The following is an 18,728-nucleotide window of genomic DNA, read 5'->3' on the forward strand; positions in this document are numbered from 1 at the left end:
TCCTCTCAGCTCCCCTCTCCTCCTTCACAGAGAGCAGAGAGACGGGCAGAAAGGCCTGGGCTGGTTTGAAGTTTGTCTGCCTAACTTTATTCAGCTCCTGGCTCTAACACGTTAGGACAGCCGGGAGGAGGTGAGCAGCTCCCGCTCTGTACCTCTGAGCTGCTGCACCTTCAGATGTGGGGAAGTATTTGGAGCGGCGGTACAAACGCTTCCTTTAATTTCCAGCATGAGGCCTAAGTGGTTGTCACTCCGTGTTTTCCAGCCTGACGTTTCAGATGTTTGCGCCGGCTGAAATAATTGGAGGCTCTTTTTGTGATTCACTTTGTTTTGTAGAACTTTGAAACTTGGAAATGCAGCCCGAGGCAAACATCTCATTTTGATCAACTCTAATGAGCCGGAGAGTCGGCTCGGAGACTGTGTGCTCACAGCTTTCTGTGGAAAAGGTGTTTTTAAATGTGACAAAAGAGGCAGGTCCAGAAAACAGGCGGCTGCTTCTCTACCTGTTTGAACTTTCACTGGAGGATTTTATGAGTTGAAGTCAGGGTTTCACAGGCTGAAAACTGTCCCAAACAAGTTAAAAACCAAAGAGCTTTCTGTCTCTTTGAAGAGGCTGATTGAGATTTCAATCTTTAGAGCACATGCCGTCTTTTTGGAGCCTGACCAAGGAACTAAATCTGCTTATTTAAGAGAACAGGAGCTGCAAATCCTGAAGAGATGATGTTATTTTGGTAATCTGATGAAATGTTCAGTTTAATCCAGTTTTGAGCCTCTTTTCATCGGTAACAGTAGATGTTTTTCATCTAAATCAAAGGCCGGCTGTCACTGCCCAGTTTGCTGAAGTTTGTTCAGTTTGAAGGACAAAAACAGATCTGAGCAGTCTGAAGTTGCTGTGTGTTTGTGAAGTATCTTGTGTGGGATCAGTAACCTGAAAGAAAGCCAGCTTCTATCCTTTCTTTACTTTTGCAACTTTCCTCCTCACCACTTACTCTCGTACAGTATTCCTCTCGTTCTTCTTCATGCACTCTGCCTCCACAAATCTGTCTCTCAGCATCGGGCCGATCATTAAGCCCAGTGGATGTTAAATTGGACGTACAATAAGCGAGGTCCAGTGGCCAAATCCCCCTCTCAGGGTTAGACAAACAGTTTGGCATCCGGCTGGGAGCGGTGTCAGAGAGCTGCGTTTGCCAGCGTTCGTTCTCTGCCATGACCAACGGGCATATCCGAGCGCTGTCTTCCCCACGTCAGACTAAATGAGCTCCACGAAGCACACGAGGCAGAGAGAGAGGGATGGACGTAGAGAAAGACAAAGACAGAGAAGAAAGAGGGAACATGAGTGTTATGGTGCAGAGAGCTGGAGCGTACGGACTGTACGACGTGTCTGTGTGATGTTCAGAGGAGAGTCAGCTGGGTGTGTTTGTTAGCGAGGTTTGAAGCCTTGTTTAGGGCTCAGAGCAGCTGTCAGGGCACGAGGAGGGCTGGGGTTGGACAGACAGACAGGTGGAGAAACAGACAGACAGATTCATGACTCTGAGCTGACAGAGCAGTGGGAGGTTGGGGACAGACAGGGTGAAGAAACAAAATCCTCTTCTTCAGTTTGTGAAGACTCTGTGCTTTTCTGATCGGTGCGATGCAGAGCCTGAGTGTGACAGTAATAAAGAGGAACCATATGGTGTTTTGTTTCCCTCAGACACACTCTCACACTATAACTCCACAGAGCTATGATTGACAGCATGAGTAAGGAAGGAAAGCTTTGTGTCCAACAGCAAACCCAGTCCACATACTTCTCCACTGAGCTTCTGTTTTAGACTTTCTTTACTCCCTCCCTCAAAAACGTACAGCTGTAACATTCTGATCACCTGTAGGGACGAGAGTTTGTTGCATTTCGATGACACTAATCTCTTTATTGACTCTACCTATTGATTTAATTCTTAGTCTGTCCAGTCCAGTGGGTTTTCTGGGGCTGTCCCTCACCAGGATGTGGGCTCCACTAGACCTCTGAAGCTGTGCCATTTTATCTGACCCAGGTCATCAAGAGTTAAATCAGTGTTTTATCAGCAAACAGGGACATGAATGCTTTGAAAAGCTGATAGTGACACATGATGGTTGATTATAAAATATCTGTTACCTGAATAAGGATGGATCCAGTTTATATCCAAATATTCAGCTCTGTGTCCCGTCCAGGAACAAAACAAGCCCGTCTGTTCAGAGTTGAAGGAGCAGATAACTCACACATACTCGATGAAGTCATCTCAGTATTTGTGGAATGAGAGTAGTGATGATAATTCTGTCTCCATTTGAATCTCCACACACACAAACACATACACACAGACCCTCGCACAGGCACACCTCCCGTCTGCACCATTACACAGAGGATTTAGCAGCCAATTGTCACATTCAGAAGTCTGGGATATGAAAGCAGATCAGATTCAGCTGGCTCCGTCCCCGGAGATGATTCTGTTGATTGGAATAAGTTCTGAGGCTGGAAACACTCAACATCTGTTTGCCTCTGCTTCGCCTCCTGGGTGACGGAGCGCAGAGGGGAACAAACAGTGCCCAGGCGCCTCTTCGTCTCCATCCTCATCCTCTGCAGCACCTGTTCTGCGAGGAGTGGAGATTGAGACGAGTGCTGCCTGGCTGCTTCCTGAAGGGCCCTCTGGGAAAGCCGACACGTCACACCGGCGTCCTGCCGAGACGCATTAATCATCAATCATCCAGAAAACGCTCGTCTGCTCATTGTTTTCTGTTAGAGGTGACTGTTGCTCTGTGGTAGAGTCGAGTGTCTCTAAGTCAGCAGGTCGAGGGTTCAATCCCAGGTCTGCATGCTGAAGTCTTCTTTGGGGAAGACGTTTAACCCCCAGTACTGTGTCATACTGTGCGTATGAGATGTTATTGAGTGGATGTGACACTTTTCTCTTTGTGGACTCAGTAGTATCGACCAGTCAGGTGTCAGATCAGTCTGTATAGAGAGCAGAAGCAGGAGGAACACGATCCAGCGTCATGACTCCAAGTGTGGATAATCTGAGGAGGATTTTTTTCCCCTTATAACCAGATATCTACATGAAAATCATTTCCTGTTTTCAGGTTCAAACCCCTGTAAAAAAAAGCCTCTGTGGCTCAGCACAAACACATGGACGAGTGTTAGTGATGAGGAGTTCAGCTCTGTTCTGAGGCGCTTCTTTCAGCTGACTAACAGCTCTTCTGTAGACGGGATGTTACGATGCTTTGCAGGACAGTTAAAAATCACTACAAGTGTGTGATGATTCAAATCTGCCGAGATAAAAACTAATATTAAGTCTTTATTTGTTTATTTTTTGTTATTCAAGATAAACTATAATTACACTTACACTTTTAATAAAAAGACATTCTTTGTTTTGCAGTTTATCCTACCTCAGAATATTAAAAAGGGAATTTGCTGTAATTTGTTAAAAATAAGAAAATATATATTGTGTAGTTTTGATACATTTAAAATGTATTAGTGTGTTTGTGTTTTGCAGTTACAGAAAAGAGTAAAAGGATATTTTTCAGTCAGTTTTTATCTGTAAGCTCATTCTGTTGAAAAAAAATTGTGAGAAAATCACATTGTTGATCCAGTCCAAATCGAATTGAAACATGCGTTAGTATTTTTTGTAGCTCATATTCAAGCCTAACCTGGCAGATATGAACATCATGTGTAGTAATAAACCCTTTTGCATACTGTGTTCTTAAACGAGACCTCATTTTGTGCATGTGTTCTGTTAGAAAAGGAGGCGTTCTTACTTTTGTTAAACTTGTTGATCAAACTTTTTTAGTGAAAAAACCTAATGAACAAAACTGCACACAGCCCACAGAACAGAAACAAAACCAGATTCTGTAACCAAACAATTTAATCATATCAGACTACATTTCTGTGGGACTCTGCTGCTTTTTAACCTTGTGTCCCTTTAAACTCCAGAACTTTGTTAAGTAGGTTTAGGAAGGGTCTATACTCAAGTGAGTTTCTATATTCATTGCACTTTACTTTTACTCCGCTACTTTTACATTGTCTCTGTACTCTACTGCTCTACTCGCTGCAGAATGAAATGTGATTGTAATTGTCTCGTCATGTTTGGATTATCGAGACTGTGTGTTGGCGCTCTCTAATCAATCTAAGACCAAGCCTATGAGGAAGTTCTAATGCCGCGGCCACACCAAACACGAACACGCGAATTTACTCGCGCGAATGGCCTGTCACGCGCCGCGTGAACGCCCGAGTCTTGCCGCTGGACTTTTTTGACAAGCTGAGGCGCGAACACGCGAATGCGCGGTACTGCGCATGCGGAGTAGAGAGCTCGTTCATTTAAAGACCGAAAGTCCAAAAGTGCAGCTGAAAAACAATGAGCTGTGGTTTCCAAAGCATGACAGGAGAGTGTGTGAAAGCTTTGGAGATCACAATCAATGTCTGCTGCCTCTCCCTGGTAATCCACCAGCCCTGCTTGGCTGTTCCCTGCGATCTCATCCCCGATCCCCCGAACCTCCGACCCCCCGTACCCCCGACCACCCGAACCCCCGACCCATGTTCCCGGAGGTCTCCCTGGGGATAATGAAGGGGTGGAGGAAAGAGAGGAGCACAGAGAACTTCCATCTTTTCCCTCGCTCTGCCCCTGCCCGCACTTTTCTTCTCTCTATCAGGCTCAAAACTCCACTGAGGAAAACACAGTCGGACTCAGTGATAGCCCGTGCAGGCAGATCCAGCCGGGAACGAATGTTTTCAGAACTTACATTCAAAACCTGTCTCCTCAGAGACTTTCAACCAAGCCTACTCTTGTTTTTCCGGTCTCTGTAGAGTACACACGTCGTATCGTATAACTCTGGATGATGACACACCACACAGATTGTTTTCTCCTCCATCCTCCGGCGGAGTTGAAGACGGAGCAGGCGGCAGTTGCCCCCCAACGTCGTCAAAACAATGACGTCGTGGGGGAATATTTTGAACTCGAGCGAATTCGCGTCTACCGTCCAAACGCGTGAACGCTCCAAACTCGCCGCGCCAAACGCGCGAATCGCGCCGCCCGAGGCGAATCGGCGGCTAAAAGCGTCTTTGCATTGACTTTGTATGTAATCGCGCCGCAAATTCGCGTTTGGTGTGGCCGCACCATAAAAGTTGCTGTTCAATGAGAATCCACTTGAATCCAGCTGCAGAAAAATCAGAAACCATGTACACACCCAGCAAAGAACACAGACTTTAAGGGTATTAGGACTGTTTGATTTCCCAATCAGAGACACAGCTCAGCTCACGTGACTGACAGGTGCCCTTTAGCTGTTAGAAAGGAAGCTCAGAGTCATATCAAATGTGGCTGCATCTGCAGATTGGCTTCATTTCAGTGCATCAGGAACAGACAGGTGACGTCTGCAGCGAAACTGCACACAGACTGGAAATACTAAAGAAGAACACACATCCTAAGACTTGTGATCTAAACTCCTGACAGTGTTTAGATCACAAGTCTAATGATGTGTGTCCTTCCACATTCCCTTCAAGAAGTGATCTTCTCTAACTCGTGTTAACTTTTAGTGTTCTTGGTGAAATGTGGAGGTGACAGTAAACTGCAGACAGTAGAAACAGTGGACATTAGAGGAGAGGAGTTCTGGTTTTCATCCTTTTTCAGTCTCAGAAAGCTTTACAGTCACATACAGTCACATACAGACTCATCACTTCCATAATTCCTTTCTCCAACCGCCGCCCACAGAAGTTATCTCCCCATGCAGCGGCACTTCAGAGACCGTCAGATGAAAGAAAAGCGCTGCCATTATTTCTGAGTTTGTGTGACACACCTACTAGCAGCTTGCCCACTCGATATCCATTGATTCAGCCATGGTAGCTGTGCTCTACTTCCTGCTTGTTGTGCTATGAACGGGCCCAATCAGCCTTCCTCTCCCCTTCTCTCTCTGCCCAGGGCGTTCTCTTCTGTACCGCCGAGTGTCTCAAAGCCCCTCCGGACCTGCTGAAAATCTACCTGCACGAGTCCAGCCGGGTCTACAGAGACAAGCTGGTGGAGGAGCAGGACTTCCAGGTCTTTGATAAGCTGCAGGCGGACACAGTGAAAAAGTTCTACGAGGTGAGAGTTTTACAAAGTTCAGCGGAGGAAGACAGGAGGAGGAGGGGGAAATCATTAGGCTGCCTGCTCTGTGTCTGGACCTGGACATCAGCAGCCAACACAGCGAGGAGAAAAAGGGATGCTGGGGGAGCGGGAGAGCGCGGAGGGCCCGGGGAGGGCTGGGGAGAATATTAATCAGTGTGGTATGTGGGGTCTGGCTGTCAGGGTCTGCCCTGTCAGCCCGGCAAATTGGAAAACATTTTAATGGTTTTCCGTCCACTGCTCCCTTCAGTAGCCTCTCCGGCTCTATCGCATGCACACCAGTCATGGCACAATGAAGAACCTGACAAGTATATGTGTACACACACCCACAGAGAGAGCAGGAGAGAAGAACTACAGAATATGTATTTTATTTAGAGTTATCACATTCTGCAAACGCAGGACGATTTGCCCCCGCCGCCACACGGCAATAAGCAGCATGTTTCCACTATTTTTACATGCAAACAAGGACGTCTTTGGAGGCTGCTGCATTGTAAGGAAGTGATACTACGACAATGAGGACAGCAGCAGAGAATAATACAGAGGGAAATTCAAGGCAGAGAATCTCATTCATCGCACCTTCTGCAGCTGTTTGCCAGAGGAAGTTTGCAGAAAACAAACATCCCTGGGAGACACAGAGTGAGACATTCGCAGCCCAAACGCTGCCAGAGTGAAAATGAACTAGGTCACCCTCTGCACAGCTGTGATTCTCAGCTGTGTCCCTGTCCACACTGTTTAGGCTTAACACTAATGTTATGCTGACAGGAGGAGTGTGTGGCTCTGTGTTTTTACCACTCAACATGTGTTTGTGTGCCTCAGAGAAATGGGCTGTGGACAAATTTAAAGAGAGAACATGTTTCTTTCCTGTTTCTCATTTGGATCATGGCTGATTTCTTTATTTCTTCTTATTTATCCTTTTTTTCTTTAAATCTGGAACCAAATGAAACTTGGTTGTCAATGAGGATAAATATTCTCTGATAAAAAATCTTTGTTGGTGCAGAATCTGTTCACACTCCTTCTCTTCCAACTCAAGAAATCTCTTTATTGGCTGCCATGGTGGTGTTAAGGGAATTCTTCTCCTCTCAAATATTTGTTTTGTATCAGCCTGGGTCTTATTCAAATCTACAAAATGCAAACTCCCTCTGCAAGGCAAACTACATTTCTTTATCACCCCGAGCACTGCTGTCTCACTTTAATATTCTCTGAATCATTTCTCCTGAAAATGCATTAAAGCAACGTTCGACTAAACTCAGATAAGTCTGTGATGAACCCGTATTAACCTGTGAACAGAGACTCCTGTGACGCTCTAACCCGTGCTTCTCTCCCCGAGGACATGGACGAGACTCTGGAAGAGAGCCGGGAGATGAACCTGTTCTGCCACTTTGCCCGAGGGCTCGGGGAGCCCCGGTACCTGCCTGTAGAGTCCTGGAGCAGCCTGAACAAAACCCTGCTGGAGGTTCTGGATGGATACAACGAAGTGAACGCCACGCTGAACCTGGTGCTGTTTGAGGACGCCATGGCTCACATGTGAGTTTTCCACGCCTGGGGGGGGAGAGGTTTTAAAGAAACAACTTTGTGTTGGTCTGTGGTCTGTCAGAGGAATCAGCTGCTCAGGTGTCTGAGGATTTAATGTCACTGAGATAAAACTGTGAGAGGGGAGGAGGTGGGACCTGCTCCAACCTGAGTCTGCACACTTTAGCCTTGTTTCCACCAAGCAGTCTGGTTTAGATCAGTACCATTTGGTACAGGTTGGCTCGGTTAAACCTGCTCCTGTTTGCGTTTCCACACCCAACGTGCATCCTGTTGGTAGGCGGTGTGTAAGCTGGCTGATAGCTGCATTAGTTACGTAACAGCATGACACCATAGCATAAATTCAAGGAAGAAGAAAAACGCAACACAGTAAACAAAGAGCAACGATGGAAGACGTCCAGCAATTCCTCTTCTTTGTGATTGGCATGTAGCTCTTTGATACAAAGATAAATCAAACTTTGTTTCAGAGAAGGCTGTGAGCCACCAGGAGAAATACAGCAGCCCCTGTCACACAGGAAGTGACCATTCTTTCCACCAATCAACAGACTGCAGTGTTTTTACAGGGTTCCCATGGATCCTTGAAAAGTCTTAAAAGGCATTGAATTCATAATTCTAAAAATAAGGCCTGAATTGGCGTTAAAAAGTCTTAAATCCAAATTTAAACACATTGGTAAGATTTATGTTAGTTTGAAGTAAAAAAAAAAATTAAGTAACATTTATCCATTTTTCTAAATAATTTTCTGATTTACACTCGTGGCAACATTGTGTAATCACAATAGCAGGACTAACAAAACGGGGATGTGGTTTCACCAGGAACTTTTAAAGCAGACGCATGTCTTGGTTCTACCTAGGGTGCCTGGAGAGAGAAAAAAATTAGGAAAAAATGGCAAAAAAATCGAAGAGTGGCTCAGGAAAATTGATTATGGCAACAAAATTGAGAACTAAATTTAAAATTAAATTTCAAAAACCATGTAAAAATTCCCAAAATGGATATGACTGTGGCCAAAAAAAGATGAATGGGGGCAAAATAGGCATAAAGTTGTAAAAAAGGGGTTAAAAAAAGATAAAAAGTGATATTTTATGTAAAATTAACAAAGGCTTAAAATTGCCTTCAACCCAGGTACTTCATGTGGTGTTTTTGTTTGTTAGTTTTGTTTGTTTCAATTCTGGTTCGGTGTCGACCTGTTTTTAAATTTGATGTCCAACATCATTAAAAAAGTCTTAAAAAGTCTTAAATTGAACTTGCCTTGAGCTGTAGGAACCCTGTTCTAGCTCCACCTTCCGTGATTGGATCAGTTTAGTCTGGCACCCCAACAGAAGGGTCCCAAAAAGTGGGATGGTTTGTCTGGTTTATTTGGGGATCTGTCCGGGGATCAGTCAGTGGAAACGCTGTAAAATGCGTGCCGTGCTGAGATGAACTGAACTGAACTGCTTGGTGGAAACAGGGCTTTTAACTCCTACCATCCACTTTGTCATGTCGTCTTTGCCCTTACACTGTTCAGTTATCCTTTGAGCACATTCAGATCATCTTAAGGAACGTGCAGGTTGGTGTGTTTGTGTTCTGCTCAGCCTCAGACTGTTTCTCTGCAGAGCACCACTTTCTGTTCAGAGGTGAAAAATGCAGCAGCGAGCCTCAACTCTTCACGGGCTGACACGCTCCTCACTCACCTCCAACACAAGCTCCGTGTTTTATTTGGAGTCTATCTCTCGTACATCATTCAAAGCCGTCTGAACAAACATTCCTCAAACAGGAAGAAGAACGTCTGCTGAATATACAGAGCACAAACAAGACCTGAGGATCATTTTAAGATACTTCCTGTGATGATAATGTTGGGTTAGCTTTTTTGTTTTTAAAGAAACTCTTGTATCTTTTATCTGCTTCTTTATCAAGCAGCAGTGATTTGAAAACTAGAAAAGCCCTGCAGTGAGCAGAAAAACACGCCTGCTCTTTTATCTTCCCAAAGATAAACCCCGGTCCAGTGATAATATTCAGTTCTCCTCTGTTCTGAGACTCATCTAATGAAAACCTTGTCCGCTTGTTTTAAAGGTCAGTCTGTGTTTTCATCATGAGCTCAGTGTTTGTACGGAGCTGATTCATCGCTCAGATACAATACAGCTTTAGTTTCAGACTTTATCTGCTGAAATTACTCATAAATAGTTTGATTCTCTACATGGAGTGATTCGTCCCTGAGCAGTTTGATTGCAGCGTCAGCTAAAGCTGTTGCTCTGATAAGTCTTAACAGTTATAATGCTCTAAAGCTCTACTACCTGGATGTAAACAGTCACAGCTGACAAATATCATGGCCCTCATTTATTAAATGTACATACAACCAAAAATGCCCAAAAATCCCATACCAGGTCTGAGTTCACGTACATAAGTTTCATATTGGAGGGCAGCACGGTACAGTGAGGAAAATCCGTCTGTGGAGAATTATTAGATCGTGAGGGCAGAGCATTTTCTGACAAAAAACTGATGTCTTTAGATTAATATTTAGAACCTTGAATCAGATATGACACCAAAAATGTTTCCAACATTTCACTCTTCTTCTGCCAATCTGTAGAATAGTGTTATCTAAATTACGACTGTTTTAATCCACCACATTTATCAACACCTGATCAGGTGTATGTTGTGATTGGCCCTGATACGCGCATTTCACAAATGGCACATTGCTACTCCAAAATCTGCGCCAACTCTAACGCACAATGATAAATGAGAGCCCATGTGACAGCATGTTGTGGTTTATCAGTATGTTGGTGTAGTGAACGGAGTTTAAGTGTTTTCTGACCTTTGGACTAGCCCAGCGGTGGCCAACCAGTCAGAGACCAAGAACCACAAAAATTACCACGGTACTGCAAAGAGCCACATCACACACATGGTCTTACAAATGCACAAAATGACATAAAATGAAAATCAATCCATTTCCAATTTTCAAAGCGAGATTTATTGTGTTTGTGTGTTTAAATTCGTATTTGGAGCCATGTCAAAGATAAATCTCTGTTTTTACTGCATCTACCTATCTATCTAGAAAGCTATAAGCACATGAGTGATAGAGCAATTGAAAGGAGCACATGTAGAGAGGGGAAACTGAAACTTAAGTATCAATCTCATCACCCAAGTATTGACCAATACTGATCCGAACATTAGCATCAATGTGTCAATATTTGTTTAGATTGATTGGCACACCACTACTCATAACAATATCTACATATACATTTTTATTAACGGATTGAAGAGTCGCATACCAAAAGGTAAAGAGCCACATGCGGCCCACGAGCCACAGGTTGGCCACCCCTGGACTAGCCAGTCAGGGACAGAATTTTGATGTTTTGGCTTCACTTTTGGAAAACCTTCATGTCATCAGTCTTTTTTTTTTGGTTTGTTTGTGACATCCAGAGCTGAAATGTTCCCTGAAGGTGTGAGAAATCTGTTGAAGTATAAATGCTGTGAGTGAGTGGTGTTTGAATTAAAGCTTTTTATGAAGCTGAATCAGAAACGATGAAAGTTTGTTCTCAGCTCTTACTCTGGAGTTCTTTAAGAAAGGGGGGTAATTATCAGTGAAGAGTTTATCATCAGATTTTAGCATGAACTGGTTCAATCTGATGCAAATAAAACCAAAACAGCTGGAACAGGAGATAAAGAACCTTTGGCTTTTGTTAAATTCATGAATATGAAGTTTCACTGAGATAAATAACAGTAAAATAACAGACATATGCTGAGTATTTCTGGTGTTGCTGACTCAAACACTCCTCTAAACTCTGCTCATGAAAGGAAAAAGGTGTGAGGAAACGTTTTGTCAGTGCCTCTGCATTCAGGACTTGGAACACGCTCAGTGCAGCTATTCAGAAACACCTGAGAGAAAACAGGTCGGATTATGTGCAGAGTCTCTCTGCTTTTGTCAGTTGTTTGTTAGTGTAAATCTTCCGTGTGTGTATTTCTGTGCAGATTTAATGATATGAAACCTTCCAGGTGCAGGAACAATGAGCAGAGACACGGTATGTGTGCTCTCTGTAGGAGCTGTCAGGGTTAACTCAGCCTGTGCTGAATGAAGCAGCACAAAGAGGAGACAGAAACTACCTGTGTGTTTGTCTCATGACTCATAGATTGTCTTTCCTCCCCCCTGCCTTTTATCTCCCCCTTCCTCTGATTCCTTCCTCACACCCCTCCTCCTCCTCTCTCCCCCGGCTGTCGGCACCTCCACATGTAGCTGCCGTATTAACAGAATCCTGGAGTCTCCGCGGGGAAACGCGCTGCTGGTCGGAGTGGGCGGCAGCGGCAAGCAGAGTTTGACCCGGCTGGCCGCCTTCATCTCCAGTCTGGAGGTCTTCCAGATCACCTTGAGAAAAGGCTACAGCATCGCCGACCTCAAGGTTTGAACTGAATTTCACGGCCAGAAAACATCCATCTGAACAGCTCAGTGTGTCTGCTACAGGAACATGTTCAGCTTTATGAGGGACAGGATCAGGAGCTGTCAAAGAAATGTGCACAGCAACAAATGATGTCACCCTCGGTTTGTTGGCTGTAAATGAAGTCTGGGGTTATATGAGCAGCCCTCGTCTTTGTTACCTGGAGACAGAGGTTTTGAATGAGAGGATGGATGTGGAGGGGATGTAGGTCCTTGGATTAAGACAGGTCACATTGAGGCTCATTGATTAATTAGAAATTAGCTTAATTTCTACTGTATTCAACACAGACTGAGTTCATTTGTGTTGGTGGCTGATCACAGCGATTTATTTTATATTAAGGTATCCAAAAATACCTGCTTCTTAAATGGGCTTTGAGGAGTTTCTAAGTGATCTTTAAAAAAATCTGCCTTCCAGATATATGCATGTTCCTTATCCACACTTTAAAATGAGATTATCAGCACCTATATAGGTTATTCATAAAAATAAATAAATAAATCGGTTGAGCAGGACTGGATTGATTTACAGCACATTTAAGTCTGTAGGACAACACCACACCAGCTGATGAAGTTTAGATCTGTGTGTTTCTCTGGTGAAAACGATTCCTGTGATTAATTTTGTAGTGATGGTGGACACTGGAGCCAAACTGTCAGACAGAAAAAGGACAGAAGAGCAGAGGAAAGATAAACAGGAGAGAGATAGAGCACGAGCTAAAGGCTAACACACAAGCTAAAGGCTTTAACATGGGTGAACGGTTAAAACACAGGCTAAATGCTAAAACATAAGCTAAAGGCTAAAACACAGGTTAAACAGTCTGTGCTAATGCCCATTCCAACCCACACTCAGCATCTATTCTGCAGTGGTCTGTTCAAACTTGAGAGTCTATCAAGAAAATGAAGAGTGAGGTTAGGTTAGCTCTGCTTGGGTGAAGAGTTCTGGTTGAACATAACCAGGCATCACTAGCATCACACATTACAAACACGTCTTAGAGCACCGGGCTGTGAGTAGAGCTAAATATAGCCGGCTACTAAACTACGGTACAAACTGACAAAGTTAGCTTGTTGTCGTATCTTAAAGCGTAGCTCTACCTGACTGTCAAAAAATACCTTACCTCCTGATGCTGGATCTGATAAAAAGTTGTCTTGAACAAGGAAAAGAGTTAGAAAAAAGACCTGATCTTCTTTCATTTACAAAACAAACACGCCTTTTTAAGCGTCATGACTCTGAGCAAAAAGGTGTCACTGCAGTCTGGTTAAAACAGATCCTCCTCACAGTCCCTTAAATTCCCCAGAAGTTTTTACAAATAGCCCAGATAGGTAAAGAGGCTAAAGCTGTTGTTGAACCAGTTTTGTTGAGACCGCCTCAAGTGGACACTCAAGGAACTGCAGATTGTAGAGTTATTCGCTGGTACAGAGCTCAAGTGATCCATGATCTTAAAAAAACAACTGAAATACTGGTTTAAGAGGTGACATTGTGCAGACAGCACCCTGGGGTTAAGTAAGGGATTAGAGCTTTGTTAAATTATTTCTGAAGCAGAAAATATAAACATAGTGTGTGTGTAGCTCTAGAGTCTGTAAACACATTTATTCCAGCCATAAAGTTTTTAACATGGGGCCCTATGAAGACTGACTCACTTTCAGAATCAGCCTCAAGTGGACACCAGAGGAACTGCAGGTTTCCTACTCTCACATCAGCTTTATTCCTTAACACTGAGGGTTACAGCAGACTGAAGACACACAGCCACATGCAGGAAACCCTGCAGACAGAATCCTCACATCATTCAGGTCAGGATTTTTCACTGTGCTGTGACCAATCTGCAGCCCTCTCACAGCCCACTCTCCTCCTCTCTGTCCCTCTCTCCATCCCTCTCTTCCTCCTGTCACCCAGACTGACCTGGCGTCCCTCTACATCAAAGCTGGCGTGAAGAATATTGGCACTGTGTTCCTGATGACTGACGCCCAAGTGGCAGACGAGAAGTTCCTGGTTCTGGTCAACGATCTGCTGGCATCAGGTAACAGCAGGCGTCACTAATTACTGCGTGTCATGTTTGTGCAGGAGAGAGAGGAACGCTTTCGCTGCTGCAGCAACAAATCAGTGTGCTGCCACTTCTGCTGCCTCACTCATCGACTGCAACAAGCAACAACAAACAGACAGAGCCGCGTCTGCAGTGCTCACGTCTGCAGACTGCAGGAGGAACCATGGGAAACATGGTTTAATGTGCCACGGATTGTTTTCATCTCACTCAGTCAGAATCACAGTCCCTTAAAGCAGCTCATTCCTTTGACCATCATTCAAAACAAAGTTAAAGGGTCATTCTGTTATTTTCAAACTCTATTCAGAGATCCTAAATGTCCTGAATAGGTCATGAACAAACACAGTTTAGCTCCTGTGGATCTCTCTTTTGATTTGCTCTGTAAAAGTTCTTGTTTCTGTCTCTGACTCACTCAGACTGTTATTACAGAGAGGAGCCCTGCAGAGAGACCTTTCTGTGTCAGAGGAAGAGGAGGATGTGGGACATTTGTCCTCACAGCCACCAGACTCCATTCACTAAAACAGTCATTTGATTTTTTGAAAGCACAGGAGCTGAAGTCGTTCTGCCACCTCCATCCGATCATTCAACAGGAATACAACCCCAGGATGGTCCTGAAATTTTTAGATCAAGGTTAAACCAAAGCTACTGAAAGTTTCAACAACACAAACTTTGAATCAGACAAAATCTTAGGTGTATAATTTTATCTGTCTCTGACTTCTTGCCTCTTTTGTATAGGCCTTGAATGTATAAAATAATCTTTTGAGGTAAAAAAAAGAAGCAGAATTGCCCTTTAACTTGACATTCATAACAATGATCAAAGAAATGAATATGGAATATATTTGCAATTCAAATTGCAACTCATGATGTGTCTCCTCTCAATGATGCTCTGAAAGGTGAGTTTAATTAGTGTTTAAACCAACAAAGGTCCTGAACTGAGCAGAACAAAGGGCTAATGTGGAGGTCAGAGGTCACCGCAGAGCTCCTGTGGTGCAGCAGCAGGTCAGACATTAAGCAGCTGAGTGAAATAAAAGTTTGAACAAAGAGCTCCAAAGCTCCATCAGGCTGCGTCTTTAATGTCGACGTACAGATTCTGCAGCTGTAAGTTAAGAAGCTGCATTAGCATAAGCCCTCAGCATGAACCCCGCTGCCTCCACTTCTATTAACACACCTACATCTGATACCAGAGTGTCAGAGTCAGGAACAGGCCTGTGGAGCTTCCTCCGAGTCTCAGCCAACAGAAACCTCTGCTGCTTCCTGTGGCGGTGCAGCTCCCACTGAAGTGATGGGTGTGATGTGTTTGATTCCAGGAGAGATCCCGGACCTGTTCCCGGATGATGAGGTGGAGAGCGTCATTGGCAGCGTGAGGCCGGAGGTCCGAGGCTCGGGTCTGATGGACACGAGGGAGAACTGCTGGAAGTTCTTCATCGATAGGGTCCGCAGACAGCTCAAGGTGAAGCAAACCCTAGTTTTTAGAAACTGCTCCTCCATAAAACTCCTGAGAGAAGTCAGAATCATCACTCTACATGACAAAAACTGAGAGCTGAGCTGGTGTTTTTATTTTACTCATTAGATTTAACATGAGTCACATTCACCTGAGAAGTCTAGAAAATTGCCTTGTAGCTGCTTTGAGGTTAAGATCTTCAGACTGGTGGTTGACTGAGGCCTCTCTTTGGAGCTTTAATGTCTCTGTGTCGGTATTTGATCTCCACCCTCTCTTAACAAAGCAGGAGCTGCTGTTCCTCACTCTCATTTAACAATCCAGAATAAAAAAATCCTCATAGCTGGATAAACATCTGGCTCCATGATGAAGCCTTTCCCCAGACAATTTTCTTCCCTGACATTCTCAGATGAACTCCAATGCTTTCGGAGGCGGCGGACGTCGTTATAAATCACAGACATGAGCAGAAATCCGGCGTTTAGCTGCAGATAATTTCACCAACGTGTAGCCGCTTTGTTTCCCCCAGGGAGAGAGGGAATCCAGGGGGCTGCTTATCCAGTCATTATTACAGTGTGCACCACCACCCACGTCCTCCGCCCCCCTCGCTTCCTGCTCCAGCCTCCCCGGGCTGCAGAGTGAATAGATGGGAAGGCAGTCCCACGGGCACACGCCTGCACAGAGTGGATTTCAAACTATTTGGCTCTGTGTCTAACACATTGTGTGTCTGGATGGAGGGAGGAAGCGCTTTCCCAAAATGTTGAATATCTGAATCGGAGTGTTTGGAAACGTGTCTGCATGTGGAGCGTCTGTGTGAATACAGGATTAAATCATCATGATGAGACCTTTTTATGGAGCCAGCTTTGATTAGAAACACTGATGGAAGAAAACGGAGCAGAATAGATGTTTATTGCTGTTTGTACAGGTACAGGAGGCTCCTTCAGTTAACTTTATGAAATAAAGAATAGTAACAGTGAATTTAGTCGTTGCCACAAAACTGCACATATACTGAGCACCCTGTACTGATACCTGAATAAGCTGCATCCTCACTGCACAAAACTGAAATCTTACCAAGTGTTTCTGTCTTAGTTTTAGTAAAAATTGTCTCGTTATACTCAATATGAGCCACATTCAACTTATCAGTCCAGAAAAATGTCTTGTTTCAAGTTGTTTAAAGACAAAATTGTTTGTAACAAGTAAAAAAACAAAAATGTCACTGTCAATTAACTGTCTTACAACTAGAATGTCTTCGTACAAGTAACTTTTCTCTTGTTCCATCAGCAGATATTTTTAAACTTGTTACAGCAATTCAGATCTCATTTAGTCTTCAAAGAACTTGAAATGAGACAATTTTCTGGACTGGTCAGGTGAATGTGGCTTAGATTAAGTCTATAGAGACATTTTTTACTGAAAATAAGACAAAAACTCTTGATGAGATTTATGTTTTTTGTAGTGCTGAAGTTGAGTTCAGAGGAGTTGCAAGAAAAATGCTGAGTCAAAGCTGCATAAACGTGTATTTTTGCACAAATGTTAAGTGTATAACCTCAGTCATCTTCTCCTCTTGAGGACAGACCTGACAAAGCCTGACTTTTGACTAATCTGCATCAGGATGTTGGTATTTTTGCAAACTGAAGAGAACAGAAAAAGCAGTTTGTGTTTCAGCTTCATACCCCTGAAGGACCACAGAGAGAAGCCTCTGCAGGACTCAAGGTCTTTGCAAACTGAGTTTGTTTTTTTTTTCAGATGTGATTTTTGGATCCATAATCCGAAGAGATGTCACACAACCATAATTTACAGTTAATAGAAAAATGGAATCATCAAGCAGTGATCGAGCAATTGATCCTGAGCAGGGTCTGTCAGTGTGTTTTAGGTGAGCGCACACACCAGGGCCGGCATCATGGGTGGGCCCAACAGTGCCAGGCCCACACACTTTCTCCCAGGCCCACCTCAAACTTCTCTTTGAATTTTCTTTTTTAAATTGGTTTTAAAGAGGAATATTATAACAGTCTGTCACTTTACGCTTCTTTTGTTATCATTAGATGCCCTGTCTTTCAAAAATGAGCCAATTTTTAGCCTGTTAATAAAAAAGTTATGACTCATTCAATGAGTTATGACTCATTCAGCCTCATGTTATACTTGTAGCGTGAATCGGTGTCAAAGAATGACTAGTTAATTATTAACAGCAGAATGCCAGCATTCCACCGGAGCGAAAGTATAACTTTCAAAAGACATTTAAACTTACAATATGCGAGTTTAAATTTAAGTCGGGGCACCACCCAGTTTTGGAGAAAACAGGGAAACTCTAGAAAGGTTTACTGTAAGAATTTGTGATTTAATAATTCATAGAATTATTAATTATCAGGTCTCAATATCAAAAGGCCGCTACATCAAACGTGAATTCTTTTGAACGGTGTACAGAGGCCGTTAATTTCAACCACACAAAGACAGAAAGCAATTTCTTTATATATGAAAAGTTTATTTACTAACTAAAAGAAGAAAATGTGCATGAATAAATGAACAGGTGAAAGATATAAAAGGATAAATGCAATGAGGAATAGAAAGTGGAACTGATCATAAAAACCGGAATAAATGGAATAAAAATGACATAAACCAACCCGCATAAGCTAACTAACCCACCCAAGATCTCTGGGGCATTGACCACGATATACCAGTGAATGCAAGATTGTCTTACACAAGTTCTGAGGCCGATGGTGAGAGTGGAGGGGGCGACAGAGGTGGCTGGGTCCCGCTGCAGATGTCTGCGGATGTCCGTTGAGGGGTGATGGAGAGGCTGGAGGCCTGCTGCAGGTCATCTGAGCGTCACGGAGGTGATGTCCGATGAGTTGAGTCCGTAGAGTCGATTCTCACAGCGGCAGTAGCGGCTGGAACAACGGCGATGATGCCGGGCGTCGGGTTGAAACTTTGGCAGAGTTCCAAAGTTGAATCACCGCAGGGAAAGCAGTGAGCAGCGCTCGTCTCCTGACGTCAGCGCATGAGGGGGAATCCCCGTCGATCAGCTGGGTGTCTCAGGGAGAGACCCAGGCACCGATAGATGACTGGATGCAGTCGGGCTGAGGTGACTTGCGTCTCAGCCTGTAGAGTCTGGAGCCGGTGATGAGCTTAGAGTTGGCATGTGCGTTGCCAGTTGAGGAGCAGAAGGAGAAGATCCTTCTGAAAGAAGTAGAGGGAAAGAGAAGAGCCTTCGTGTAGAAGGGTAGAAGAAGAGAGCCTAGCCTCCTGG

General features: G+C 44.0%; 1 protein-coding gene across 1 annotated transcript in view; it reads left to right on the forward strand.

Moving 5' to 3' along the window:
• The window catches only part of dnah9 (dynein, axonemal, heavy chain 9), a 187,644-nt gene that overhangs the window by 96,621 nt on the left and 72,295 nt on the right, over nt 1–18,728 (forward strand). The window contains exons 48-52 of the mRNA XM_074663038.1: nt 5,910–6,071; nt 7,420–7,616; nt 11,825–11,987; nt 13,908–14,031; nt 15,360–15,502. Of these exons, the coding sequence (XP_074519139.1) occupies nt 5,910–6,071; nt 7,420–7,616; nt 11,825–11,987; nt 13,908–14,031; nt 15,360–15,502 (789 nt within the window). The remainder of the gene's footprint in view (nt 1–5,909; nt 6,072–7,419; nt 7,617–11,824; nt 11,988–13,907; nt 14,032–15,359; nt 15,503–18,728) is intronic.

This window comes from Halichoeres trimaculatus, unplaced genomic scaffold (genome assembly GCF_033239565.1).
Source record: "Halichoeres trimaculatus isolate MK-OKI-2021-1 unplaced genomic scaffold, fHalTri1.1 fHalTri1_scaffold_23, whole genome shotgun sequence".
Classification (NCBI taxonomy): Eukaryota; Metazoa; Chordata; class Actinopteri; order Labriformes; family Labridae; genus Halichoeres; species Halichoeres trimaculatus.